The 27,278-nt window shown below is 42.3% G+C and overlaps 4 protein-coding genes, 1 non-coding gene and 1 pseudogene across 7 annotated transcripts; 3 read left to right on the top strand and 3 right to left on the bottom strand.

Moving 5' to 3' along the window:
• Window positions 1-199: 199 nt before the first annotated feature.
• On the bottom strand, window positions 200-2,266 carry LOC102704674 (7-deoxyloganetin glucosyltransferase-like). The gene is made up of 2 exons (XM_015833556.2): window positions 1,543-2,266; window positions 200-1,374 (listed from the first exon to the last, which is right to left on the bottom strand). The coding sequence occupies exons 1-2, from the start codon at window positions 2,045-2,047 to the stop codon at window positions 422-424; spliced, it is 1,458 nt and encodes a 485-aa protein (XP_015689042.2). The 5' UTR covers window positions 2,048-2,266; the 3' UTR covers window positions 200-421.
• A 4,684-nt stretch (window positions 2,267-6,950) lies between these two features.
• LOC102712783 lies at window positions 6,951-9,226 on the bottom strand (annotated as a pseudogene).
• A 264-nt stretch (window positions 9,227-9,490) lies between these two features.
• On the top strand, window positions 9,491-13,218 carry LOC102712507 (transcription termination factor MTEF1, chloroplastic-like). The gene is made up of 2 exons (XM_006648718.3): window positions 9,491-10,861; window positions 13,137-13,218. The coding sequence occupies exon 1, from the start codon at window positions 9,551-9,553 to the stop codon at window positions 10,397-10,399; it is 849 nt and encodes a 282-aa protein (XP_006648781.2). The 5' UTR covers window positions 9,491-9,550; the 3' UTR covers window positions 10,400-10,861; window positions 13,137-13,218.
• Window positions 11,487-14,551, bottom strand: LOC102712230 (beta-1,3-galactosyltransferase GALT1-like). The gene is made up of 7 exons (XM_006648717.3): window positions 13,783-14,551; window positions 13,499-13,713; window positions 13,134-13,415; window positions 12,894-13,022; window positions 12,638-12,817; window positions 12,202-12,309; window positions 11,487-11,964 (listed from the first exon to the last, which is right to left on the bottom strand). The coding sequence occupies exons 1-7, from the start codon at window positions 14,540-14,542 to the stop codon at window positions 11,746-11,748; spliced, it is 1,893 nt and encodes a 630-aa protein (XP_006648780.1). The 5' UTR covers window positions 14,543-14,551; the 3' UTR covers window positions 11,487-11,745.
• Window positions 14,552-20,005: 5,454 nt separating this feature from the next.
• LOC102704395 lies at window positions 20,006-24,008 on the top strand. Of its 3 annotated transcripts, none has more exons than XM_015834030.2 (8): window positions 20,006-20,230; window positions 20,338-20,563; window positions 21,247-21,318; window positions 22,231-22,295; window positions 22,436-22,592; window positions 22,814-22,894; window positions 23,070-23,159; window positions 23,578-24,008. In XM_015834030.2, exons 2-8 carry the CDS (start codon window positions 20,384-20,386, stop codon window positions 23,695-23,697), a joined length of 765 nt encoding a protein of 254 aa, XP_015689516.1. In that variant the 5' UTR covers window positions 20,006-20,230; window positions 20,338-20,383; the 3' UTR covers window positions 23,698-24,008. The 3 variants fall into 3 exon arrangements, with proteins under 3 accessions (XP_015689516.1, XP_006647414.1, XP_015689517.1); XM_006647351.3 differs by having other exon boundaries at window positions 22,433-22,592; XM_015834031.2 differs by lacking the exons at window positions 20,006-20,230; window positions 20,338-20,563; window positions 21,247-21,318 and adding an exon at window positions 21,913-22,107 and having other exon boundaries at window positions 22,202-22,295; window positions 22,433-22,592.
• Window positions 24,009-26,761: 2,753 nt separating this feature from the next.
• On the top strand, window positions 26,762-26,842 carry TRNAL-CAG. Its single transcript has one exon. It is a non-coding gene; the product is annotated as a tRNA-Leu (tRNA).
• Window positions 26,843-27,278: the final 436 nt, after the last annotated feature.

The following is a 27,278-nucleotide window of genomic DNA, read 5'->3' as shown; positions in this document are numbered from 1 at the left end:
GTGCAAGCTCAAATTCGAATTATACAAGTTGTAAAAAAATTAGAATAAAAAGGTATGTATAAGTCGAATTATTAGTTTTGTTACAGCCCGTAGAAGTTAAATTTAAACTTGTATATGTTCTCGTATTGATTTATCTTGTTAATATCTTTAAAAAATAATAAATATTTAAATGATATGCATAAAAATAGGTATCCACCGGAGCTATGATAATAAAGACATGACTCGAATTCCAATAGATAAACAGGGGATTACGAAGATAGCATGACCCCACATAATTAATCCACTCCAATCTCCCGGTAATCACCTGCTTCCAAGCAGGTAGTAGCATTATTACTCATTTATTCTAGCAGAAATCCATAAGTAAAATACAGTAAACATTTTTCCCCCGGAAGCAAACCAACCATGCCCGCGTAGGCCTTTTTTACACTTGTTTTTTACTGGGGAGCAAGACTTCCGCGATGAGTTTGTCCAGGTTGACCAACGACCTTCCGCCACGTCGCGTTGACCGTGCGCTTAGCTCCATCCACTCCGCCGCCCTCCGCTTCATCTCCTTCCCCTGCTCCCCTCCCATGGCCTCCCTGATCGTCGCCGCCACCGCCTCGCGCCGCACGCTGCCGCCGACCTCCACCCCGATCCCCCACTCGGCGCACGAGTAGCGCGAGTTGGTCTGCTGCTCGGCGAAGAAGGGCCAGCACAGCATCGGCACCCCGGCGCTGATGCTCTCCATCGTCGAGTTCCAGCCGCAGTGGGTCAGGAACGCGCCGACCGCCTGGTGGCGCAGCACGGCCTCCTGCTCGCACCAGCTCGCCAGGAGGCCCCTCCCTTCCGTCGCCTCCAGGAACTCCCGGGGCAGCACGGCGGAGTCGCCCCTGACGAGGTCCGGCCGGACGATCCACAGGAAGCCGTAGCCGCAGCTGGCGAGCCCCCACGCGAACTCCGCCAGCTTGTCTCTGGACATGGTCGTGATGCTCCCGTAGTTGACGAACACCACCGAGTGGGGCTCCCTGCCGTCGAGCCACGCCAGGCAGGCGTGGTCCTCCCTCCACAGGCTGGGGCGGATCGCGCTGGCCGGCGCGTCGTCGGTGACGATCTGGTCGGCGAGGCTGCCGAGCGGGCCGATGGTGTAGACGGCCGGGAGGATGGCGCGCATGGCGTCGAGCGCCGGCTGCTCGAGCTCCTCGAACGTGTTGACGATGACGGCCGCCGCGCGGTCCGCGCGCTCCACCTCGTGCATCAGGAAGTTGAGCAGGATCTCGCCGCGGTCCGTCGTCCAGATGAAGCTCGGGAAGTCCCGGAAGCGCATGTGCTTGCTCATCCCGCGCGGCGGCCGCGCCACCGGCGTGTCCAGGAACCCGTTCGTCAGCTGCTCTTCATCTGCTCGTCGAACAACACGCCACAAAATGCATGCGAACGATTGAACTAGTTGTCGTTACAGTATCTAGCAAGCTTCTGCCACCATGCATGGCAGAGCAAGGTAAGAACTGTAGATGAGATGCATGGCCATGGACGACGGAGTGCCATGGTGATCGATCGCGTACCTACCTTTGAGAGGGGAAAGGCCTTCGTCCAAGAAGAAGCGGAAGTGGCGGTAGCCCATGTAGCCGCAGGCGCTGGCCGTCCAGAACAGCGCGCACGGCGCGCCGATCTCCTTGGCGGCGTCGACGGCGAAGCCCATGGCGGCGTCCGCCACGACGCACGTCACGGGAGGAAGCCCAGGGGCGCGGTTGAGCTCCTCGAGGAGCCTCGTGAAGTGGGGGAGGCAGGTGGTCATGGTGGAGTAGCAGAGCGACGCCGGGTCCTGCGTGGCGTCGGCGTCGGACGGCGGCAGGCCGTCGGGGATGGTGGCGAAGCGGAAGCCCGGGAGGCCCGCCACGGCGCCGGCGCCGCGGGAGCGGACGAGGCGGCGGTGGTTGTACTCGGTGTTGACGAAGGTGACGTGGAAGCCCCTGCAGTGGAGGACCTTGGCCAGCTTCATCATCGGCGTGATGTGCCCCTGCGCCGGGAACGGCAGGCACACCGCGTGCGGCTTCTCGTCGGCGGCGACCATGGCGTCGTCGACGACTGGTGATGGAAACAAAGCTTGGATTTTTTTTCTTTTTTTGTTAATTTTTCGCGTGCGTAGCCGTGTAGTTTAGCGGTATAGGTGATGCAGCATCTCCCTGCTCGCAGCACTGCACATATATACGAGCAAAGAAAGTCAATTTACTAGTTATAAACTTATATTATGATTAACACATATAATAGATTAGCTATAAGATTGAGTATAACTTTTATCTCTTATGTCTTTCTCTTACATTTGCATTTAATGTATTTTTATGGAGTTATTGTATATCTAACTCTTGCATGAGAGTCAACCCCACTCCTTTTTTATTACCTTTTTTCTCCGCATCAGCTTATAGCCAACTACTGTTATACTCGCTCTACCGCTGCCTCTCTAGCGTTAGTTGGTAAACTCCCTCCCTTTCCATTTTACATAGTGTAATTGCCTTTATTATTTATTTTATTTAAAATTATAATCTAAATATAAAATTATAAGTCATACTTAAATCCTGTAATAATAAATTATATTATAATAAAATAATTAATAATTATATTTTTTTAATAAGATGAATCGTTAAATATGAATATAAAAACCAACGACTCCATATAAAAATATATATATAAAGTAAGTATGCATTATCCTCCTATATTTGTAGTAGCTCTTCAGCTTTTTCCTAAAAAGACATCAGTTTTTCTTTGCCAAAAATCAAGTTGTTTCTTTTATTAAACTTCACCACGAATTTGTTAAATTTGCTTCGAAGGTGATTATGGAACAGAGGCAGTACCTCTCTTATCCATATCATCGTTAACTAAATGGGTGTCTGACGAGTGATATTACCTAAAATTTTATTGATTCCCCAACTTCTTGTACGTAAGCTCATTTCCTTGGCCCATGGGTCTCTGACGAATGATGTTGCCTCAAATTTTATTATGCATTATTAATTGTGTACATGCAAAAACCAGTGTCCTCATCTTTTGGCTTATTGGCTTGTCCATATGCTTAAAAGCCAAAAATTGAATTGTTAACCTTAAATTTATAGTTAATTTTATAATTTTTTATTATAGTTTGTATTTCACTTGACTTTTGATCACCAAAAACATATATATATATAAGTTTTATTAATAAAATATTTTTTGTTTGTAGTTATATAGTTTGGCTTTTTTTTCCCTTGAACACCAAGACATGACCCCGTAAGTTCGTTTGAAAGCGATTTTTGAGTGGTTTATCAATGCAGGTTGTTTAGTTGATTAATGTGATGGATTAATGTTTTGAAAAAGGCTACCTCACTAATACCTTTCGGAAATCTTATTTTTAAAAAGCCTGAAACAAACAGTTGTTTCAAAAATTTAGAAAATAATCAGAAAACAGGCCATATGTTTAAAAATGATTCGTTTCGCTCCCTCGAGCTATGTTTTATTGAATCATTTAACAGTGATTTTATCCCTACACTATTGAAAATGGATCACCTTCTTTTAATGCCATTTATCTATTTTCTCTCTCTTTACCCATGTCATATTTTAAGCTAATTTTTGTAAGCAATAGATGACATCATTATAAATATTTCAAAAAAGTTGTTTATGACCGTTTGTTTGACTTTAAAATTTGATGTTTAAATCAGTCTTACGTGCTTCCAACATATGTAAATAATAATAATAAATTATAAAAAATATTGGGACCAACTTTAAAGTGACGATCCCCTAAACACCCTCCAAACTACCGGTGACTAGTGTCTCCCAGTTTCCCTGACGTAATGGCGTGCACAGGGATTTACACGACCCTATTTAACCCTTAAAATTTTGTGCTAAAAAATCTATAGAAAAATCAACTCATTCTATTTTGACCTAACCGTAAAATTTGAAGGAAAAAAATTTAAATCAATTACCCCTTTAGACGCTCATCGACTGGGGGCTACTTTAGTTCCCAAAAAGTTTTTCTTTAAAAACATCACATCAAATCTTTAAATATTTAAATGAAGCATTAAACATAGATGACAAAAAACTAATTATATAGTTAGCGGGGAAATCGTGAGACGAATCTTTTGAGTCTAATTAGTATATGATTAGGCAGAAGTGCTACAGTAATCCACACATGCTAATGTCAGATTAATTAGTCTCAAAAGGTTCGCCTCGCGGTTTCCAAACGAGCTATAAAATTCGTTTTTTTATTCATGTCTGAAATCCGTCCTAATATCCGATCAAACATTCGATGTGACACTAAAAATTTTTCTTTTCACGATATCGGCCGTCGCTTTCCCGTTTGATACTTGGTGAGGAAGACCGAGGCTGAATGGTGTTACAACAAGCACGCAGCACGGCAGCAGGGGCAAGTGACAGATGCAACGGCAGATTTGGCAGCACCACCAGCATAGCTAGCATTGCCCCTACACACAGTTTCAGCGAAGAAGGTGACAGATCGTGGTCGAGGGCCAGCCCGCCCCATCCCAATTGCATGCGGGGCCGTCTCACCGTTAGGTGTGGCTTTCTCATGCTTTTTCAAAGGGAGCACGTGGATGTGAAAGCCATCTATATAATATTTAAACGTGTCTATATATGCATGAGATTTAAAGGTGTTTACGTTTTCTGTCAGATAAGAGTAAAAATATGTACAAAAGTGTTTATGCATATTAGACGTGAAAGAAGTAAGTACACCTAATAGTATATCTAGTAGTAGGATCAAATTTTCATATATATATATATATATATATATATATATATATATATATATATAAAGGCTCACACCAAGTCACTCATCCTACTGTTAAGTTTAAAAACATACTTAAAGCATGAAAACAGACATAACACATCCCTAATATTGCAAAACCGTTTAAATGAGGCCCTTTGACAGATTGGATGCATGAATTTGCTGACAAGCATCCTATCCATGAATCTCACTCTCTCTCCAGCTCACCTTCTCTCCTCTATATCACCTCTACCCACACATGACAGTTACTATGGTCTCCTTATATCACTCCTCCATTCGCTCGCCTCATCCTCGCCCTGCCAACAATCACCTCCTCCACAACCATCATCTATCTCTGATGCCATCATTCACCACCACGCGTGTCCCCCCTCCCCTCCCCTTCCCCCCCTCCCACACACGTGTCTCTCAAAGCCCATGTCCAAAGCATCCTCAAACATGACACCGTAGCTCACACGGGTTGGATCTTCGATCGAGCTCACAGCCACCGCCTCATACAACAAGGTCGAGTTGAGAGACACCGCATCAATAGCTTATCCCCTGCCTTCCTCCTCCATGATGACAACCACATTAGATATGGCATGTCCTCCATTGTCATGCCCTCCACACACACCCCTCCTCATAGTGTGACTCTCGACCTCAAAGGATATGCCACAATACCACCGAGCTACCAACCAACATCGACATTGTAGGAAAATATGGTGGTCATGATCGGCGAAGGGCAGCAAGCTAAGGGCCTAGGCAGTAGATAACTCGCCATGGAGGGTTGGGCCCATGGAACATCATGGTGGCAGTGGGGAGGGTGTTTTGACAACATGGTGGACATGAATATTGTGTTAGCCTCGAGCTTGCCACGGTCTGTGCTGCAGCCCAAGCCAGTGTTTCGTGAAACTGATCTATCCAGGTGCATCATTGTCCCAATGAGAACGACTAGCCAGTGAAGATGATGGAGGAAGAGGTAAGAGACTAAGAGAGAGAGTTAGGATGATCGGTTGTCCACTGACACTGCGTCCTTTATGTGCCCAAGCTAAAGAAGGCTTGTCGACCACCACTTCCTCACTGGAGCTCTAGGAGAGAGGATGGAGACAAAGGAAAGGAGAGGGAGAGGTGAGAAAGTGTGAGAATGGCATGCATGTGGGCCTACATTTATTTTTGCAACATAGGCGGTTAGTCAGCACGAGTAGAACTCCGGTCTACTTTGCCATGCTAGTGAATCCAGCTATACATACTATCGGAGGACCTAATTTAACCTGGTTTTGCAGTTTGGGTGTTCAAGATTTCATGTGTGTGCAAGTGTAACCAAACAGAAGTTTATCTTGTCCAAACAGCAAAGTGAACAGTGGGAAAGGATGACCCCGCCTTCGGTAAGAAAAGCTGGCCCATACACTGTAATTCAGTCATTCGTAATATTTATATCTTTTGTTCTCTTAAAAATAATTATCGTTTTGCTATGTCTCGGTAGATGCGTACTATTCTCTCTACTTATTTTTATTTGATATCATTGTTTTTTAAGGGCTTCTTCGTTTCACATGAATTTTACCGGAATTTCAGAGGAAAAAGTTTAATTCCTCTAATTTTCCTGTAAAAATCCTTTAAAACGAAGAGGCCTAAGTCTATATTTAACCATTTGTCTTATTAAAAAATGATATACTTATTAATTATTTTTGTTAAGATTTGATTCATTATTAAAAACACAATATAAGCATGACTTATAATTTTGCATAGAGATTTTGAATGAAATAAACTATCAAATATGGGTCCGCCTATTGATCAAATGTTTGAAAATTTTAATTTTATCAATCAAATCCGGTCACTTCCATTGGATGATAATTTAAAGGCATACATACAAATCAAAAATCTCATACACATATTTCCCTCAATCTCCCGCAGCATTGCGCGTGTGTTTGACGAAAAAAAATCAAACGTTTGATTAATAGCAAAAGTGATCAAATATAGATCTAAGATTCAACACCGTTAAATAAAAAAGATAGAAGGAGTGCTATTATGATTGTATTCATATTTTACGGTGTTGCAGTTTCTGAATTTTATTGGCAACGGATCATAAATAAGATAAATGATCTAACATAAATTTAAAATTCAATGATGTCAAATAAAAAAATTAGAGATAGTGCTATTACGACTGTTCATATTTCAGGGCGTGCAGTTTCTGAATTTTATCGGCAACAAATCAACCCAATGCATTCTTCCTTCCCTAATCCCTCCTGCCAGAGAGCAGCACGTCTTTGATCAGCGAGTCCAGGTTGCCAAACGAGCTGCCACCGCGTCGTGTTTTTTTTAGTTGTTGTTGTTGAAACAAAGCCAGCTTTGGCTGGTGTTATATTAAAGGAGGCAGCAGTATGTACAAAGGGCGCGTTCGAGAGAGCTTATCCGGTATAATAACTACATATTTTTTTACACGTACGCTTCTTTAAACTATAAAACGGTATGTCTTTCGCTAAAAAGTTTATGTAAAAGTTATTTTAAAAATCATATTAATCTATTTTTATAGTTTATAATAGCTAATACTTAATTAATCATATGCTAATGGCTTTTCTCGTTTTGCGTGAACCATTAATTCCTAACTCCAACCTCTCCTTTCGAACACGCCCAAAAGCGAGAAAACTTGAGAGAAAAAAGGAAAAGCCAGCCGAAGCTAATTCGGCTCTCTGCTCACGAAAAGAGCAGCTCCAGGATGATGCTTTAACTGTCTATTCTCATTAGGTGTTTTGCGCCGCACTGTGCCCACATTCGAATCATGTCTTGAATCATTGCCACCATTTGCTGTTTATCTCGGAATTCACCTTGGAAGATTCTCCTGTTGCGTTCACTCCATAGTTCCCAAGCCAACAGAAGTTGCAGCGATCTCACGGCCTTGGACAGTCGCTTCGTCTGCTGGGAACCAGCCTTCTCCCACCATGGTAGCAGTCCTCCATCGGTCACCTGGTCGTCTGTAGCACTTGTGTAGCCAATACTCGGCGACAGTGCAGTCCAGAGCTCCTTTGTAATCGGGCACTCCTTGAAAAGATGTTGCGTCGTTTCTAAACTTCTAAAACATAGTTGGCAGAAGTAGTTGTTTGGCCATTCTTTGATTTGGAGTCTATCGGCTGTCCAGATCCTATTCTATAAGAGAAGCCATGCGAAAATTTTGCATTTCGACTATGCGCAGGCCTTGCAGCGTCGTGTTGCTCGTGCGGCGCTGTCGCTCCACTCCGCTGCCCGCTTCCTCATCGCGCCCCCCTTCTCCCCGGCCATTGCCTCCCGTATCTTCGCCTCCACCGCCTCCCGCCGCACGTCGTCGCCGACCTCCATGGCCACGCCCCACTCCACGTGCTTGTACAGGGAGTTGGTCGGCTGCTCCGCGATGTAGGGCCACGACAGCATCGGCACCCCGCCGGACAGGCTCCAACGTCGAGTTCCACCCGCTGTGCGTCAGGAACAACCCCACCGCCTCCTGCGGGCACCAGCTCGCCAGGAGGCCCCTCTCCCCGGTCGCCTCCAGGAACTTTGGCGGTAGCGCGGCGGCCTCGCCGGTGGTCACCACCAGGTCAGGCCGCACGACCCACAGGAAGGCGTAGCCGCTGCCGGCGAGCCCCCACGCGAACTCCAACAGCTGCTGTTTTGTCATCACGGCGATGCTCCCGTAGTTCACGTACACGACGGACGGGGGCGCCCTGCCGTCGAGCCAGCCGAGGCAGGCGCCGTCCTCTCTCCAGAGGTTGGAGCCCAGCGCGTCGAGTGGCCCACCGCCCGCCGGCAAGACGCTGTCGGCCAGCAGGTTGAGCGGGCCGACCGTGTAGACGGTCGGCGGGAGCGCGGCGCGTAGGTCGTCGAGCGCCGGCTGCTCAAGCTCGTCGAAGGTGTTGTAGATGATGGCGTCCGCGTCCGCCATGTGGTCCGTCTCGCCGAGCACGTAGTTGAGCATGGCGTCGCTGGGGTCTATCATGCGGAGGAAGCTCGGGAAGCCCCTGATCCGCGCGTGCTTGCTCATCCCGGTCGCCCAGTCCACCGGCGTGTCCAGGAACCCGTTAGTCAACTGCTCTGTATCTGATCGCCACGACACCAATACAGCCATTGTCGATCATGCAATGCAACTGGATCGCCATGAACGAAGAACTGAGATAGAAAAGAAGACGATACCTTTGAGCGGGACAAGGCCCTTGTCGATGAAGAGGCGGCAGTGGGCCTAGTGGCGGTAGCCGAGCGAGCTGCAGGCGCTGACCGTCCAGAGCAGCGCACGCGGCACGCAGAGATCCGTCGCCGCGTAGACGCCGAAGGTGAGTCCAGCGCGGGTCACCACGCACGTCACCGGCTCGGTCTAGTCTTCGAACAGCCGATCCTTAAGAGCTTCTTCGGTTCGGACGAATTTTACGGGAATTTTGAATGAATTGAACTGTTTTCTCTAAAATTCTTGTAATCCGAAGAAACCTTAAATATTTTGTTGTTTTTTTTCTTTTTATATGAGTGTGTTTTGGTTGTGTGTACTTTCATGGTACAGAGATCGGAAGTGTTTTCGACCAAAGTATCGTTAATATAACTGACTGAGATCAATGAAATCTTTAAAAAAAAAAAAGAGTATCCCAGCACAGTCGCAGTAACACAAGATGAGGCGGTTCCCCTTTCCAAATAAGATCAGCACCGTCCATCGCTCGAACCGGCGGCCCACGGGCTCTCGGCCCGTACCATTGCAAATGCCCGCTTCGACGAGCAGTGCCAGTCGATAACGCATCCGGGAGCCTTCTCGGTGAACTCCGGCCTCCGTCCTCTTCCACTTCCTCTCCTCCCCCAAAACCCAGGGAGACATCCACCACCGCGATGCTCGCCGCCAGCACGCGCCTCCCGCCTCCGCCCGCCACCTCGACACCTCCCGCCCGCGCCGGCGGCGGCGGCAGCGGAGGCGGAGGCGGAGGAGTGGAGTTCCGCCGCAAGCTCCACTTCCTCTCGGCGGAGCTCCACCTCGACCCGTTCCCTCTCCTCGCCCTCCACCCGCCGCTCCGCTCCGCGCCGCTGCCGCAGCTCCGCGCCTCCCTCAGCCTCCTCCTCTCGCACGGACTCACCGCCGGGGACGCGGCCCGCGTCTTCCAGGCCTTCCCGTCGCTGCTCACCTCACCTCCCGACGAGCCCCTCCGGTTCCTCTCCGCCGACGCGCCGCTGCCGCCCCCGCTCCTCCGCGCCGCGGCCGTACGGTCCCCGCGCCTCCTCGCGGCGTCCGTCCCGGAGACCCTCCGCCCCGCGCTGCGATTCCTCCGTCGCCGGGTGGCCCTCCGCCGGAGGCCCCTACCGCTCGCCGCCGCGCTGCTCCTCGCCTTCTCCGTCGACCGCACCCTCCTCCCCAAGCTCCTCTTCCTCCACGATGTCACGGGGCTGCCCGACCCGGCCGTCTGTGCCATCCTCAGACGCGCCCCGGCCATCCTCTCGTACGGGATCGAGACCAATCTCACGCCTAAGCTCCAGTTCCTCGCCGACCGCATGGGGAGGGACCCCGCCGTCGAGCTCCCCGAGTTTCCCCACTACTTTGCCTTCAGCTTAGAAGGGAGGATCAGACCAAGGCACGAGGCATTGAGGGAGAGGAGAGTTCAGATGTCGCTCAAGGACATGTTGACAAGTAGCGATGACGAGTTCAGAGAACGGCTGGTCGATGCGGCACTCTCTGCTGCCAGGTAGAGATGGTGTGCCAACTTGAAAGCATGATATGCATTGACAGAAAGATAGCTGCAGTACTCTGGGTACAGGAATATCAGCGCTTGAATTCATATTTGATGAAGAAGATTACTTTCCGGCTGGATCAATGGCATCAGCAATAGTTTGAAGAATAAAATGGATTTCTTGTGTTACTCTGGGTTCAGCATAAGGCTTAAATGCTAGGAAGGGATATATGAAGTTCACAGGGTTATTAGAGATCATTGGGATTGAGAGCCGCAATGGATATTATTTTGGTATTGTCTACGCATCATTGTAGGAAGTAAAAAAACGTTCAATAATTAGAAAAATGATCCTGCTGCTAAGGTCATGATGGGTTTACAGTTCACCTCATAGCCTTGTAAAAAATGGTGCTAGAGCATGAGCTGTTCGAGGAGAGGGAATTTCAGAATTGATGACGAAGATGCAAGGTCTCCTCAAGGTTAGGTGCGTGGTAACCAACCAAAAATGTTTAGTGATAGCATCACACATCACTGTTTTATGTGCAAATACTTTATGGAATGGTGTGAATTTTATCATTGACCCAGTGAATATGCTAATTAACTTTGCTAGTATTTTGAGATCATGAAGGACATGTGATCATGTCATGAGTCGTTTTTTTATTCACCTTATGGCATCGAACAATTGGAAAATCTGAATTAGAAAATTCTGATTGTCTTTTAAACAACCAGCTCCTTTAAGATTAGCCACACTGGAAAATCAGGAATCTAGAAGGACATCCTTAGCTTAGTTCTGGGATTAAGAATTTAGCTTGGCTGTATCGTTGTTGTGTGGGTGGGTGGGGGATTAATCGGAAACAGTTAGCTGTAGACCTCTAGTATTTAAGGTTGGCGTTTACCTTGTTTACCACTTCTTAGAGGACTACAATACTTGAGATAATCAGTTGCGTGGCACCTTGTGCCCTTACTGTGTATAATTATTGTATTCAAACTCTTCTCTTCTAGATCAAGCCACCTAGTATCCTACTATGCTAGTAGTTAATACACCTGGCTGGATCCCCAAATTTTTCTCCAGTTAGTGCAGAAGGTTTGATCTAGCATTGAGAACAAGTTGTGGAAGATAATGATTTGCATCTGTATAAATTCAAACATATTTTACAACAGTGTGGACACTACCTACTGCCTCTGTTACATGTTAGAGCCGCCTCTATGTTACATGTTAAAGCTAATCCATTATCAATGGTGGCAACCAATAGCATCATAAAATTCTGGCCAACTAGATCCCACTCCTTTGATGGCCCTTTTGACATCGATGAATGCCCTGATAGCCAAAGATAAAAGTGATGCTCGAGGCATGTACATTCTTTCACATCAGTCAGTTGCAGGCTTGCAGCATGTTGCTTGATTTGTCCTCAGGAGTTTCTCCCACATGCATAGCATGTGCCTTGGCTCTTGGTAGTGAGCAACAATATAACCATCCATGCATCCTTCACTGTTAATTCTTTCTTCTGTTTTGTATTGGACAAGTAGCCCATCTTTCTTCATTTCATCAATCCATATGCCCATTGCCACATCTTCTAGTTTGAACATCTGCATCAGTCAAAGGTTGCAAACAACATCTGGTTTATCTTTCCTAAACTTGCTCCTGGTAGTAGAGAAAAATCAGGCAAGTGAAAGCTAAGCTTTTAGAAACTGTAATAATTTGCTATGAGCTTGCTGGACTGCATGCTAGACTAGATAAGACCTTGCTGCAGTTTCCATAGCAGATTTTCAAGCTACATTTAGCATGAAAGTTCAGAGCCACAGCTATATGTCTACATTAAATACCTTTAGATGACCTCTTTCGTACCAACTATTGATTGTGCTTGCAATGTCTTGTGATACCACATATCCTGGTCCATGTGCCCATGGTGGGTATTTCTCTTTAGGCCATTCCTGCAGAGAGCAAATCATAATTCATAATGAGCACTTGCATGTCTTGACAAGCCAAGTGTATCATCTATGGCCCCCTTTGTGTTTTACTTAGTATGGCGACTGGTTGAAAATTTGATTCGGTATAAACATCCTTGGACAGATTGTAGCTTGATTTTGATGTATTTGGATTTTTTTTGTTTTAAAAAGAAAATGATGAGTTCAGATTGAAAAGGTTTACAATATATATATATATATATATATATATATATATATATATATATTTTTTTTTTTTTTCAGGTAGGGAATTAGAAATTTGATGGAAGAGAACCCACTTTTGTCCAGACATTACCTCTGGGCTTATGTACCATTTGCTTTCAGGATTTCTGTGTGGACCTGAGTCAGAATTGATACGTCCATAAAGTAGCCCATGACTGACATTAAGTTGTTTTACTGAGGAGTGGATCTCATCCACACGGACAAAAGCATCATCGTCTGTTTTCATCAGATATTTCGCTGATACAGCACTGGTCTGTTCTTGGGGAAAACACTGTTAAGTGCCAAGCAAGGAAATAGAATTGGGGAATAGGTAGAACGTGAACGTTTACCCCGTATATGCATATCGCCAGCGTCTTCCATGTTATCAGACTGTAGTAATCAACAAAGGGCAGCACTTGAATGTCGCCATATGTGCGTGCTTCATCCCAGAGTTCCTTGTTTACCAGGAGATTTGTATGCTTTTAAAACAAACAAAAAATTGTCATATCATGTGAATGTTAAGATGAGGCAGTAAAAAAAAACTTCTCAACAATTGTCAGTTAATTATATTTCTTGTTTTGTTTTATTACCAGGCCAACAAAAAATCGGACCACTACTAGTCCTTCGTGCACAGCATCATATTGCATCCATGTCCGCCGGATCACCATCCTCCGCTTGAAGTTGTTTGCTGTTGAAAAGATACCAATCAGAAGGTCAACATCTTTGCCCTCCGGAATAGGTGATGACTTCAACATTGCCAGGTCGAAACTTTTCTCCAAGTCTTCTGATGTGGGCAGGCCACTTGCAATTGCACTCACTAGCTTGAAATCACCAGAAACTCTTACTTCAGTAGCGAACCATGGTTCCAAGCCCTATGAACAAAAGCATCTATGGTAAGGAATTAAAGAAGTGAGTATATGTTGGATTTATCATGGTCCACATAGAAGAAGGTTACCGCTCTATATGCAAATGAGGTAATATGTTTTCCATCCACTGTCATATGAATCCCTTCTTGCCCTATCCGAAGAGTTGAGATAGCAAGGTATCCCTGCTTAAATGGAAAATTTGTGCTTGGGTTATCACCTTTCTTGGTATTCAGGTGCTGTTTTGAGTTTATAGCACTCTTTTCTTCTCTACCCACCATGGAATTACACCGCTCCAAATCATCCACTGAAATATATCAGATAGCTACTGTAACAGGCCACAAGAAGAAGCAATAAAGAAGCAAGTTGAAAGTACCTTCAGTTGCATTATTACAGTTATGGCAGGGACATCTATCCTCATAACCCCACCCATTACTTGCAGTGAAAGCATTCTGCACTATGACCGGATCTCCAGTAAGTTCATCACTGGTTAGACGAACATTGTAGTGCAGTACGATGGGTTTTCCAGATTCCCCTGGCAATTCTGTCCCAACAAGATCAATCCTGAAGTTACCGGATAGGGTACCTGGAGTGCCAATAATAGTTATTGAAGAACCTACAATCAGCCCACAAGGTATAGTAATGGTAAAAGCTCCATTGTCTGGCTTGGAAGCATTCATTCTGCGTATAGAATATGGACACTGCCTCTCTCTTTCAATCTGTTTAGAACCTGAACTATGAACTGATATCGTCAGGTTTTCCCATGCAGTTCTTGCATTGTCTATAGACTCATTTGCGTGAGGAAGGCCATTGGAGATGTTTGCCAACCGCTTCATGTGATTCCATGTATGTACCCACTGAAATCCTTCGAGAGAGGAATTTCCAGAATCCGAGCCGCTTGAAGCTGAAGCATCTATTTGTATCACTTCTTCTGGTGTGTTTTCTGGATTTTGATCTACTGGTTTTCCCAATGAGTCAATGAACCATGAAAGGGGATCGGCATGTGGGACTTGGTACTGAGATAACCCTGATGCTGGGCTAATCACTATCAGATAATGCACAATCAGCGCAGAGAAGAGGGTGATCAGAACTGCAATTCCGAGTCGCTTTGTCACCATCTGCATAGTTGTTTCCATCAGTTATCATCAATCATGGGAGTTTAATGGGTAAAAAGCCCTGAGTATTCAGTCCAAGCTTCTGACGGAGGTCACCTGTCAATGCAATTGATGCTACTGCTTCTCAGGAGCTAGCACTACAATCTGTGAATTTCTACTCAAGACATAATTTTGATAAACAGGTTAAGTTAATGACATGCAATGTTTATAGTAGAGTTCTCCAGAACCCCTTCTCTTCAAGAAGAGCACATAGACTGGAAGTGGTTTTGACTTGACTGAAAAAAGGTAGTTGCTGCTCTTTCTGTGCATGATAATGACCATGTCAAATCCGACAGCCTTTACGAAAGCGCACCAGGAATTGTCAAGCATACCATGCACCGTAGCGGAACAGGCATCCCCAAGCCACAGTCAAGTCCTGCACATGTCGTTGCTTCGTCTTTGAATTTGAACCCGTGTGTGACATTCTGACTGACAATTCTAATCTACAGTACGGGTTGCTATTTTCTTCTCAAGATGATTTACTCCTGCTCTCATGTGATCTTTGCTCTTCACCAGAGCATGACCAGCTGTTTCTTGAGGTAGCAAAGCTACGAACTGCCCAAGACTTACATCTAGCAAATTTTTGACCAAAAAATGGATGCTCGTGATATAATGGAAGGGAAATATCTGGTTATCTATATCATATGGAATTTCTGGAAGGAGAGAAATCGACGAATTTTATAGCATATCATCACAACGGTGTCAGAAGGGAGCAAGTGGTCACTAGCGGTATAGTTCATTTTCTTTCCTTCTATGATTAAAACCTTCATTGTAACTTGCTACAAAACCCCAAGTGAGTTGGGTCATTGTAACACTGGCCACCCATTTTTCTTTGAAAAAAGAGTTCTGCATCGGCAAAACCGCACTGCTATGTTACCAACGGTGACAACAAGACGGTGGGGATGAAAACTAAGCCTGCCAGTGGATTGTAATCCAATCTAAATCCGCTCCAATCCATTTCATTTCTTTGCTAATTAGTCTACCAAATTAACCCGTACCAATTATTCTTCATTGGGATCCAATCCAAACCAATCCAACTTTGATTTTAGCCCAACCCGCACCGACCCATTTGGTTAAAATAGATTCAACCCACTCTTATAAAATGGATGCACCATTTGATATGTATAAACTTGGACCTAAAATTTTAAAACTCGCATTCACACTATAAAAGTTTATCAAATTTAACTGAAATTTAGTGGGATGATCTATTATGTATAAAAGCAACTTTGTGCAAATTTTGGTCGATTTCTACATGTGGGCTTCACGTATGTCTATTATCTTATCCATTAGCTATCCAATTAAAGGATCTATTTACCGTCCACTGGTTAAATCTATTTAGAACCTAAAATAACCTAACCAAATCCAGTGCATACCAATCCATTTGTCTCTTTAACCCAATCCAATTCAGACCATTTGAAGTTACAATCCATTTGCACCCAATCAAACACAATCCAAATTAAAACCAACCCATTTAACCTATTTTCATCCAACCATTAGCAGGTCTAATGAAAACTAGCAAATGAAATACGAACTAGCATGATTGCTGGATCAACCACAGGGGTTAAAGCTATATGAATTCTGAAATCAACGAAAAACCAAGGAATACTCGAATCAAGTCCATGGAGATGTCAGATGGAGATTAACGAAGTGCTCCAGGCAGACACAGAGGAAAACGAACATCAATGATCTCACACACACACAGACAAGAAAAAGATCATCACACACAGAGAGGCAGACAAAGATATGCTTTACCTAGGTAGATACGACGATCATCCAGGAGAGTAGAGGAGAGAAGACGACGGGGAGGAGCAAAACACAAAAACGAGAGGGGCAAAAAGCGCTGCAGCGCACACACTGCAAAGGGCGGCAACCGGCGCACGTTGTTGGCCTGGTCGTCGATCGTTTCCCCAGGTCGTTTTGTTTTTTTGAGAGAGGAGATGCACAAGCTCCAACCAAATGCGAGGAAATTGATGCATCATCAGTCAGTATCTTCTCCTCGTTGACCATCTCGAATCGAATCGAATCAAGGACCAGCCGGCCTTTCGATTATACAACAAGTTACACGACCAAGCTAGCAGCTAGTTGAAGTAGCTTCGGTTTAGTTGACGCGCGCCCACGTACTTACGCCCGCCACCGTCGACCACGTCGCCGTTTGGGACGGCACTAACCGCGCGCGGCCGGCCTGGCATCCAACGTTCGGAGCAACAGATTATGGGTGGCATCACGTCCCGGCAAGAGCCCACCACGGTACAGGCCTCATGTGGGCGGTGGGCCGGAGGCCACCACGGTTTGCGCTCATCGTCCACAGATCGAAACGGTTTTTTTTTTTTTTTTGAGGTGGGCTCGGAACGGGCATTCCCACCGCTTCGATGGGCCACGCTGCGGCCTCTACCAGACTACTATTAGGGGAATTTTTGAATTTATTTATTAAATAATTTACAGATTCAATTTTGTATTTTAAAAAAATCACAAAACTAACCCCCCGTCGCCCTCCAGTAGGGCGGAAAGATGACGTGACAAACAGCCACTGATCCATGAGTGACGGCGCCCGAGCTCTTTTGTATTTAGCCCCTTGTCATCCTGGGAAAATGAAAAAAGCGCAGCCTAGCTAAGAGGTGAGGGAGGGAGGGGGTATTTCGTAAAAACCCCCTTTTCGCCCTTACAGATGGTGGAAAGGGGCTAAACGTAAAATCGCTGAGTCACCGTTATCGTCCGTTCCTGCCGTTCGCCTTATCATATGCCACATAGGCTTTCTGCCCTCCTAGAGTGTCACGTAGGCTTTTGGTCCTCCTAGAGGTTGTAAATTATTTAATAAATAAATTCAAAAATTCAAAAAAAATACTATTAGTGCAATGGATGAATGCTCTGAATGTCCGCTAACTGGTTTTAGATGTATAGAAAGTTTATCACCCCTATTTTTTAGCTTTTGCTCAATCTTATATAGGTTAATTTTGAGTTTCTTTCATAGTAGTTTATTTTTAACTTTAGCTTCTAGATCGTTATAAACATGTATATAAATTTTTTTATTCAAGAATTATTTTCTGTTTGCAAATATGTCATTTGACTTTTTTTTTAAAAAAAGCCAAAAGATATCCCTATATATATATATATATATATATTTGTATGTCTAAAATTTGCCTTTTTACATATGAAAAAGATTATACATAGACATACATTTATTATATAAAATATATAATAGAAAAATATCTACACTAAAAATATCATCGTACAAATAGGTGTTTGTAACAATTATACATTCAAATTATATATATAAAAATTTTATATAGGGAGTCGGATTAACAGACGTGTGGTAGATGGAAAAAGGTTAACCTTCTCGTACCATCATCACCACTACCATAACATTCACCGCTTTGTTTACGCCGGAGAGTTGCGTCCTGCCGGCGGCCGGAACCACGACGATCGGCCGGCGACCACACACCACACGCCGCAAACGCCCGTCAACTAATTGGAGATTACACCTCGTTGTACCAAACCCTGATAGGTCCATCGAGCTTAATTGGTCTCTCCAAGATTTCGCTTAATGCCATAATCATTCATCGTGGCACATGCATGTTCTCCTCTTTTCAACACGTCGTCAAAGCTACTGGGTCTAACTATACTTTATTGTTAGAACAAGTACCGCTACTATTCTTCAAAAAAAAAAATTAAAGCCAATGGTGAAAGGGTCTACAATTACGTGTAATGTCTGGTCTTGGGATTAATCAAGCGTGTTTGTATTGGAATTGGATAATCTTGTTCCACGCCTTGTGGCGTTTTTAACATGTCAAATGCATGACCTATCAGAAAACTATACGCATACGATCTGATCGAAGCCGCATGACTTATCGGCGTCAGTTAAGTCAAAGTTTGAAAAACATCACGGACAGCAATTTATTTGGGGGTAATTCACTATATGCGCCCTCTTTAATTGCCATACAAGCATGCGTAATTTATAGAGTTTAAATAAATACCCACAAGGAGTAGGTTAAACACTACCTTTGCCACATCCTCAAGACCGTTGGAAAATGAACAAATCTAGGGTCGGTCTAAATGTTTGAAAATTTTAATTCCACCCATCAAATCCGGTTAATGCTATTTGATGATAATCTGAAGATGTACGCGCACGTTAAAAAGCGCATACACGTTCTCTCTCAGTCCTCATGCATTGCCCACGTGCTTAGCAGAAGAAAAAAAAATCAAACGTATGCTCAGTAGCAAAAATGACAAATTTATATCTATAACTATTAATCAATGTTTCTTCACATGGTTATCTGATAATAGAAGTGGCAGTAGCATAAGCAAATTCGCAACTTCATCGGTCCCAGTGTATCAGTTGATGGTTGATGACAGCTTGGCAAAGTTACAATTCGCCAATCACTATGGCCACATATGCATTCTCCACGTTATTTCCTGTTTCTAAACACGTCGCCTCCTAATTTAGCCTCACCTCTTCAACATTCTACGACCGAACCTATCAACCTCTCCTGAGCAAGTTTGATTAGCATCAAGTGTCTCCTTTGGAGATAATCTCCCTCTTCCCAATTCTATGCTTCTCCCACCCATGTCCTAAAATCAAAACCCAACTCAGCATCTATTGGAGTTTACGGCGATAGAGCATAAGATCAATGGAAGAGGAGACTTTTCACTTTCACCGTGTTAACTGCTACTAAAACTAAAAAATACCATTTAGAAATTAAGTAGCGAAATATCTTAATTTTGTATATTAAATACCATTTAAAAATTAAAAAAAATAAAGTCAGTAAGAAATATTGTTATTATAATTCGCCTTTGCCTAATTCAGGGTCCATTGCCTTCATGGTGTTAACTGCTATTAAAAGACTAGGTTTAATAATAAAAGGCTATCAGGAGCAGGGTTCACTTACCAGTAACCACATGGCAACCCACCGAATTCAAACATTTTCTTAAAAGTATTATTTTATATATATTTATGCGTTTTTAATGATTAGGTTATCGCTGGTCTCGTCCCAACAGGAGGGTTAACCTTGGACATTTATTTTGGCATTGAGTAATGGTGACCATTACAACGTACCGCTAGCAAATATGTTCTGCATCGATTAATAGATTCTGGAATCTGGATAAAATGTCCTAACTACACGGAATAATAAGAATCCGAAAACGACCGTTCTTAATCCAAAAAAAAAAGTAACAAAAATGGCAGCGCAACACCAGCTATAATTATCCAACCTAATCCTGACTGACGCGTTGGCCCCACATATCAGTTACAGCGCGGACAACACCTTTGATGGCGAGCCGCGGACCACCACGACCCGTCAGGGTTTAGACGGCGCCTGCCCGGTGAACCGACGGCGTCGTCACGGCGGAGCCGCCTCCCGTCACGCTCTCACGCGGCGAGAGAAAAAGAGAGAGAGCGAGCGATAAAAGCGCCGCGCGTTTCGTCGCGAGAAGAAACGCAAAGACGAGAAGAGAGAGAGAGAGAGAGAGAGAGAGAGAGAGAGAGAGGTGGAGATATTTCGAGGAGGAGGTAAAAAAAAAAAGCGCCTCCTCCCTGCCTTTCCTCTCCATTTGGGCGGAATCAATCGCGGGCGGCAATCCGCGGGGGGGCGGCCGTCCGTCTCGTCGTGTTCCACGACGCGGGGGGAGCTGCGGTTTTGGCCCAGGAATCGCGCCCGAATCCCGCCTGGATTTCAGGTTTTTTTTTTCTAGGGTTTTAGCCGGCTGGTGCTTCCCCCCAATCCGTTTTGGTTTCCGTGGGAGTTCGGCTTTTTTGACGATTCGGAGGGTTTGTTGGATTGCAGGTCGTAGGAGATACATACTTTTTAATTGTTGTGTGTGATTTGCTGAATGGGGGATCATGTTGCGGTGGATGTTGTGGGGATCATGGAGCCCCGGGCTGGCGCCGGGGAGGGAGCGGGCGAGGAGGTAACGGAGGCGCTGATTGGGATGGTGGAATGCCGCATTTGCCAGGAGGAGGACCTGGCCAAGAACCTCGAGAGCCCCTGCGCTTGTAGCGGTAGCCTCAAGGTATGGTGTTCATTCTGTCCAAGCAAGGAGTTCTTGTTCCGTTACATATTAATAGCATTCTTTTTCCACAATTTCATGCGATCATGTTGATATATAATGATCTCTAGTGTGACAAAGAATGTCAAGGCCGGAAACCATACAAAAGCATGTGTATAGGACAAGATGTGTTACCCGCCCAAGTTATGCTTTGAGGCTAAAGCCACTATTTAGGACAAATAGCTTAGCAGTTGGACTCATGCTGATTGGTACCTCAACATCCCATAAACAAGATATTACTCGGGTATTTGATATGACTTTCAATCACATCCGTGTATTTGTTGGGTCTCTAGTGTTTTGGGTACAATCTTTTCTGGTGCTGTGGCTACTGATGTTCTCAGGAAAAGTAGCTCCATAAAGTGATTCTAGTATATGAGTAAATAGATGCATGCTCGCGTTATCATCATTGTTGCTTAAAGAGCTGGGCATCCTTTTTTATTAGTGGTAGCTACTTGAGGCAAGCTTATGGATGAAGTGATAATGGCTAGATATCTTTGTTGAACTGCCTTCAATTTAAGGCACCCAAATCACTGTCATGATCTAACTGCTCACCAAAATTTACTTTTATAGCATTTTATTTAAGGATTTTTTGTTTAAACGTCTTGTCTGTTTTGCTACATGTTGATCTACAATATTTTATTGTGCAGTACGCTCATAGAGAATGTGTTCAAAGATGGTGCAATGAGAAAGGAGACATAGTCTGTGAAATATGCCATGTGGTAAGTAATTGTTGCATTCTTCAGTTCCTTGTGCCGTAACAAGACCACAGCACATCCTGTTCTTTTGTTCCTTCTACTCCCTCTGTTTTTTATGACTTTGGGTTTGTCCTAATACAAATCTTTTCAAGTTTGACGAAGTTTATAGAAACATGTACTAGCATTCACAACACCAAGTTAATTTACCTAAATCCATCATTGAATATACTTTTGTATTATATTTATTTTGTGCTGAAAGTGTTGGTATGTTTTTCTATAAAGTTATTCGAAATTGAAGATGATTGACTTAGGACAAACCCAAATCAACTTATAATATGAAACTGAGGGAGTATTTAACAATAGAGTCATGGGTGAATTGAAGAGCCTCCTAAGTGCTAATTGTTGATTTACTCAATCCTATTGCGAATAATTCTTTTGGCATACGAATATTAGTAAGAAAAGCTTTACTTCGTCCCCCCTTGAAGTATGCTATGTGGTAAGTACATCCTTTACTCAAGTTTCTCTTGCTCAGTAGCATCTTGTCAGGACTCCGACATTTAGTCTTTTGACCCCTTAAAAAATGTTTGGTAGTTTGAATGTGTGGAACTTATTTAGTTATTTTCATATTCTAATGCATCATATTCATTTGCCAAATATCCTTATTAGGATTATTTTTTGAAACGTGATGTCTTATGGAAGTGCTAGGGACTACCATTAGTAAAGTGTGGTCATGCATCTACATGACAACTGATGCTAAACTTTTTAAAGCCTGGATCAATTTGGAGAATTACATGATTTCATATGCATTAAATGGTAACGATTGTATTAAATATTTTTCTATGTGTACGTATTCATGCTTTCTTGCGATTCAAGTCAGTTAACTGTGAGCTTTCTTGCTGTAAATCAGATTATGAGTTTTTCTTCTCTGTTGTTCAGTCATACAAGCCTGGTTATACTGCCCCACCACAGGTACATCATGATGAGACTACTATAGAGATCAGGTTGGAATCTTTGTTCATGGAACTCTTTTTTTCCTATGCTGGTATTTTTTTATGAATAAATTTCTGAGTGAATATAAAATAATCCCTAAGCACATGATTCTTATTTTCTCATGTCTCTGTCCTGTCCTATCCTCCAGCAGTGGAGATTGGTCCATCTCTGGCAATCGGCTGGATCTACATGATCCTAGAATCTTGGCTATGGCTGCTGCTCAACACCGTTTACTTGAAGATGAGTATGATGAATATACTGCAACGAACAATAATGCTGCTGCCTTTTGCCGCTCCATATTTCTGATTGTAAGTCTTAAAAGGGTTGCTAGTTTATATTCTAGAAAACATGCAATATTTTAGCTTCTATTAATGTAAATTCATGATCATTAAAGAGGACAATCTTATGCAATTGAATTCCTTTATGTTGGAACAGCTAAAGTTTTTTTTCTTGTCCAACGCTGTCATTGCACAAAATTTTATATTGGATTGGATGATAATTGACGTGTCCTTTCTCTGTCTATATCCAGCTAATGGCTCTTCTACTCTTAAGGCATACACTAACCATTACTAGTAGTGATGATGAAGATGATGCATCCGCTATTTTCTCGGTAAGTTATATTTTTTTAATGCAGTCATCTGCTGCTTTCAGTTCACATTTTAGCTTGGCGACACTTAAATTCAGCAAGTTATGACTCTGTGCAGTTCTAGTGTTTGGTCAACATCGGTTGTATTTATTTAGTTGCTCCATCATTGTACATTTCACTAATTGCTGATCTTTAACAGTTGTTTCTTTTGCGGGCTGCTGGATTTTTGCTGCCATGCTACATCATGGCTTGGGCTATTAGTATCATGCAACGTCAAAGACAAAGACAGGTTGGTGACTATTGGAAGTAGTTTTGTTCTTTTATGTATATCCACGATCCTCAGGCAACATATTCCAGGTTATCTACAGCTCATCAGTTTGCACTTTTCATGAACATACCGTGATATAAAACATACTAATCAATCAAAGTTTCCTGCACACCATGCATGATCACTTGGGACCTGGTAATTGGGTTGAATCTAAATACTGCCTGAACATGAGTTGCTATGTCAGAAAATTTTGTCTTGGTTTGTTTTAAGTAATCTCCTATCCATCAGCTGCGCTGAGCAGGTTGGATATGCTGTTTATTCCGATTTTCTAATGAGCAAAGTATACAATTTATTTGAGCATGTGAATCAATCATTATCACAGGATATCTCCTTTTCACCTGTTTATTAATAGCTTACATTACTTACTTTGGTGAATCAGGAAGAGGCAATGCTATTACCGACTGAAGTGGCGATTATACTACACCGAAATGGAAGGACAATGCAATTTGCCGTAGCACCAGAATCTCCTACCGCGCCTCATCCAGAACAAGGGCAATAGAATTTGCCAGCAACAGGCACATCTTGTGAGGGCATACAAGATACCCTTGAGCCTTCTACATCCGTGGTTAAGGTGAAAGCGTAAAACTACCAGTACACTGCAAGCCTGTTGCACCAGCCACTTTTAATGGCCAAATTGCAGTAAAAATTGCGTGTCTACCTCAGAGATTTGCATAAACTTTGCAGCTGGGCTTGAATGCTTTTGTGATTGGCTTCCAGCTTCTGTACATAAAGAGATTCGTTCAATAAATGAATATAAGCTAAATTGACAAAAAAAGAAGAAAAACTGCGCCAGTTTGGTTTACTAATTTCAATTGTGTCCAGAATTCCCTCTTCTTTTATTTAAATGAAACGTCATTTAAATGATGGACGGAGTATCTATTTGGAATGGAACTAAATTTTGGCAAAGCCTAAGAAATAGGCCACTTCAATAGTTAATTTGGTCTATTTTGGCTTTAATCTAAACACAGTGTTGCCTTGTCAAAAAAGGACATTCCAAAACTTCCCAATATTTAAGTATCGGTAAAAATGGCCATTTCAAATCTTCCCAATATTTAAGTATCGGTAAAAATGGTAAAGTTAATTTTAGCGTTCAAACCAAACCGGCCCCTTGTTCAAGAGTAACGCATTCCAACAATTTATCTAAATTTGGTTCCAACAATTTATCTAAATTTGGTTTGTCCATATCTTATTTTGATGATCATCAGCAATATACTCGTGCTAACGCTACAGTGTCATAATATTTTCATTCATACATTATTTGATTTTTTGATAGTTAAATTATTTTTACCAAAATATGTCTAATTGCAACTTAATTCGATTTAACTCATGTATCAAACATATATGTGCTAACGTAGGGTGATATTTGATAATAAAAATCAAAGTATTGAAATAAAGTTTTTGTTTCAGAAATTGCACACTAAGCTCTCGACATACATAAGAGACACTAGTACACTTATTCCATTCTAAGCTCTCCTCACCTCACATTGCTCCACGCTCTAACAGCTCCCATCTGAATGTTGGTGCTGCATAAACCTTGGGGCTGGTGTGGAGTAGTATGCCGACGCAGACGCAGATCACGGCTCCCATCTCATTATTTCATATTGTCAACCCGATCGTGTGTGTCTATATATATATATATATATATATATATATATATATATATATATATATATATATATATATATATATATATATATATATATATATATATATATATATATATACACACATATATATATATACACATATAAATATAAATATATATATATATACACATATAAATATATATATTTTATCAATTTGATATAAATACATATATATACATATAAATATATAAATATATATATGTACATATATATATATATTATTTATCAATTTGATTCATTATTATTACTGTACGAATGACGTATAATATTATATGTTTCCAAAAAACTTTGAAAAAGACAAACGATTAAGTGATGATTCAAAATCAAGTGTTGTGATATAAAAATAATGAGGGAAAAATATAAATATCGCTGTGTGCAAAATAGCTCTCATTATTCCTTGTTTGTCAAACCAAACATATATTAAATTTTAGATTATATATAATATATTTTCTTAATTAATATCCGGTCTATTTTTGATTTAACGCAGTTGATTTGGGGTCTAAGGGTGATCATTCATGTTGATATATACATATAAATATATATATTTTTAGATAATGGATTATATATGTACACATATATTATATATGTATATGTATACCTATATATATATTATGTAATTAATTATCTCTTTATGACTTTGATTTATTACCCTTTCAAAAAAATATTCATGTATGATGGCTAATTGCGATGGATGTGCTAGATAGATCAATGGCTGTCATTCATTTTTCATCAATTTGGGTTAGTTAGCATGCACGGCAAGTTTTCTGCATGCATGTAGGATTTGTGTGCATGATTTGCATGCATGCATGATCTGGCAGAAAAGTTGGAAAGTAAATGGTATCAATTTCATATATGATCTGAGTCGTTCGTTTGATACAGACGATTCTGTCCGTTGGATTTGTCTCATGAGTTATGAGTCTTTTGTGTTGGTATACTATAGGATAGATTAGTTTTATCCTTCATATCTCTTTGTACCTCACTAGATCATCCATATATGACATCCTCTGTATCTGTTTAGAGGATGAAGAGAGATCATCTAAATACAAAGGTTCTCTCTAATCTCTCTTAATATAGATGATATTTAAAATTAGATGATAGAATAGTCGTTCTGTTAGAGCTCAATTTGTAGTCTCCATCCTCCTCTATTTCTAGGATAGAGAATAGGATAGATGAGTTGTTGACTCTAATGACTTCATGCTATGACGGACTATCTACAGTTCCTACAAATATGATCTTGCTTACGAAACTGGATCCTGTGATTGGTGTGGGAAGCCATTGACTTTTAGTTTTATATCTGAATATACAAAATTATAAGATATATTTAAAGTTACTACAATAATATATTATATTATAATTAAATAATTAGTAATTATATTTTTTTAATAATATAAAGGATTAAACGTGAATCTAAAAGTTAACGACGCCATGTAAAAAAGGGAGTATTTTTTATGTCTTGGTCCGTCAACCAAATACTTTTGTTTTGAGTACCATATTGCGTCTACTAGAAAACCAACCGAAGACGATTTGACTTCCTTATCTTTAAATTTTTATACTTATGCTTATAAACTAAATTTAAATTTTTAATGTTAAATTTACAATTTGGTTTGGAGGTTTATTTTTTAGTCAAAGCTTTTATATCGCTAAAAAATATATATAAAAAAGTTTATTCATAAATTATGTTTTGTTTATAAATAGGAGCATACCGTTTGGTTTTTTTCCAAAGAAAACAAACAATCGCCCCCTGAATCTGATGGCAATGTACACAGGAGGGGCAATACCATACAGCGATAAGCGGGATACTTTCCTGAATCCTGATGTATCGGTTAGCGACGAACAAGGAACACGCAGTCCATAATAGATGTTCAGTGAGGTTGAGAGTTAGATTAGATAAAGCATCAGTGACTCGAGGTATGGCACGTCAAGATGGCCGAGTTGGTCTAAGGCGCCAGTTTCAGGTACTGGTCCGAAAGGGCATGGGTTCGAATCCCATTCTTGACAACACTTTTTTATGTGAAATTGTTTCTTCTGTCACTTTTGTTTTTCTTAACCAGAAGCTCGATGAGAGTTGATACAGCAAACAACCAATACCAGTTATTACTTTGATGATTGCCTGCCCTTGACCTTCTGGATCTTAAGATTCTTCTTCACAATCCCCTGCTCTTCCACAGAGAAAACTAGAATGATCCTGCACCACATTTCATCTCTAAGATGTAATACAGTATGTTTCACAGTTTATCTAAACCCAAAAGCTTCACAGATCAAAGGCATAAAAACAAAGTTCTTGGATGAACTGGTGAGTGCACACTCCAGGCTTCTTGAACATATACCTACATCTACATGCTACATAGAGAAGTCTCAGAGTTGAGACTTGAAACAGGACACAGATCTTCATCTTCACGAACCAGAGGATCATTTCTCCTGCAGGTCTCATATC

Source organism: Oryza brachyantha, chromosome 2, assembly GCF_000231095.2.
Source record: "Oryza brachyantha chromosome 2, ObraRS2, whole genome shotgun sequence".
NCBI classification, from domain to species: domain Eukaryota; kingdom Viridiplantae; phylum Streptophyta; class Magnoliopsida; order Poales; family Poaceae; genus Oryza; species Oryza brachyantha.
The sequence above is the reverse complement of the archived record's forward strand: the minus strand, read 5'-3'. Positions and strand labels throughout refer to the sequence as shown.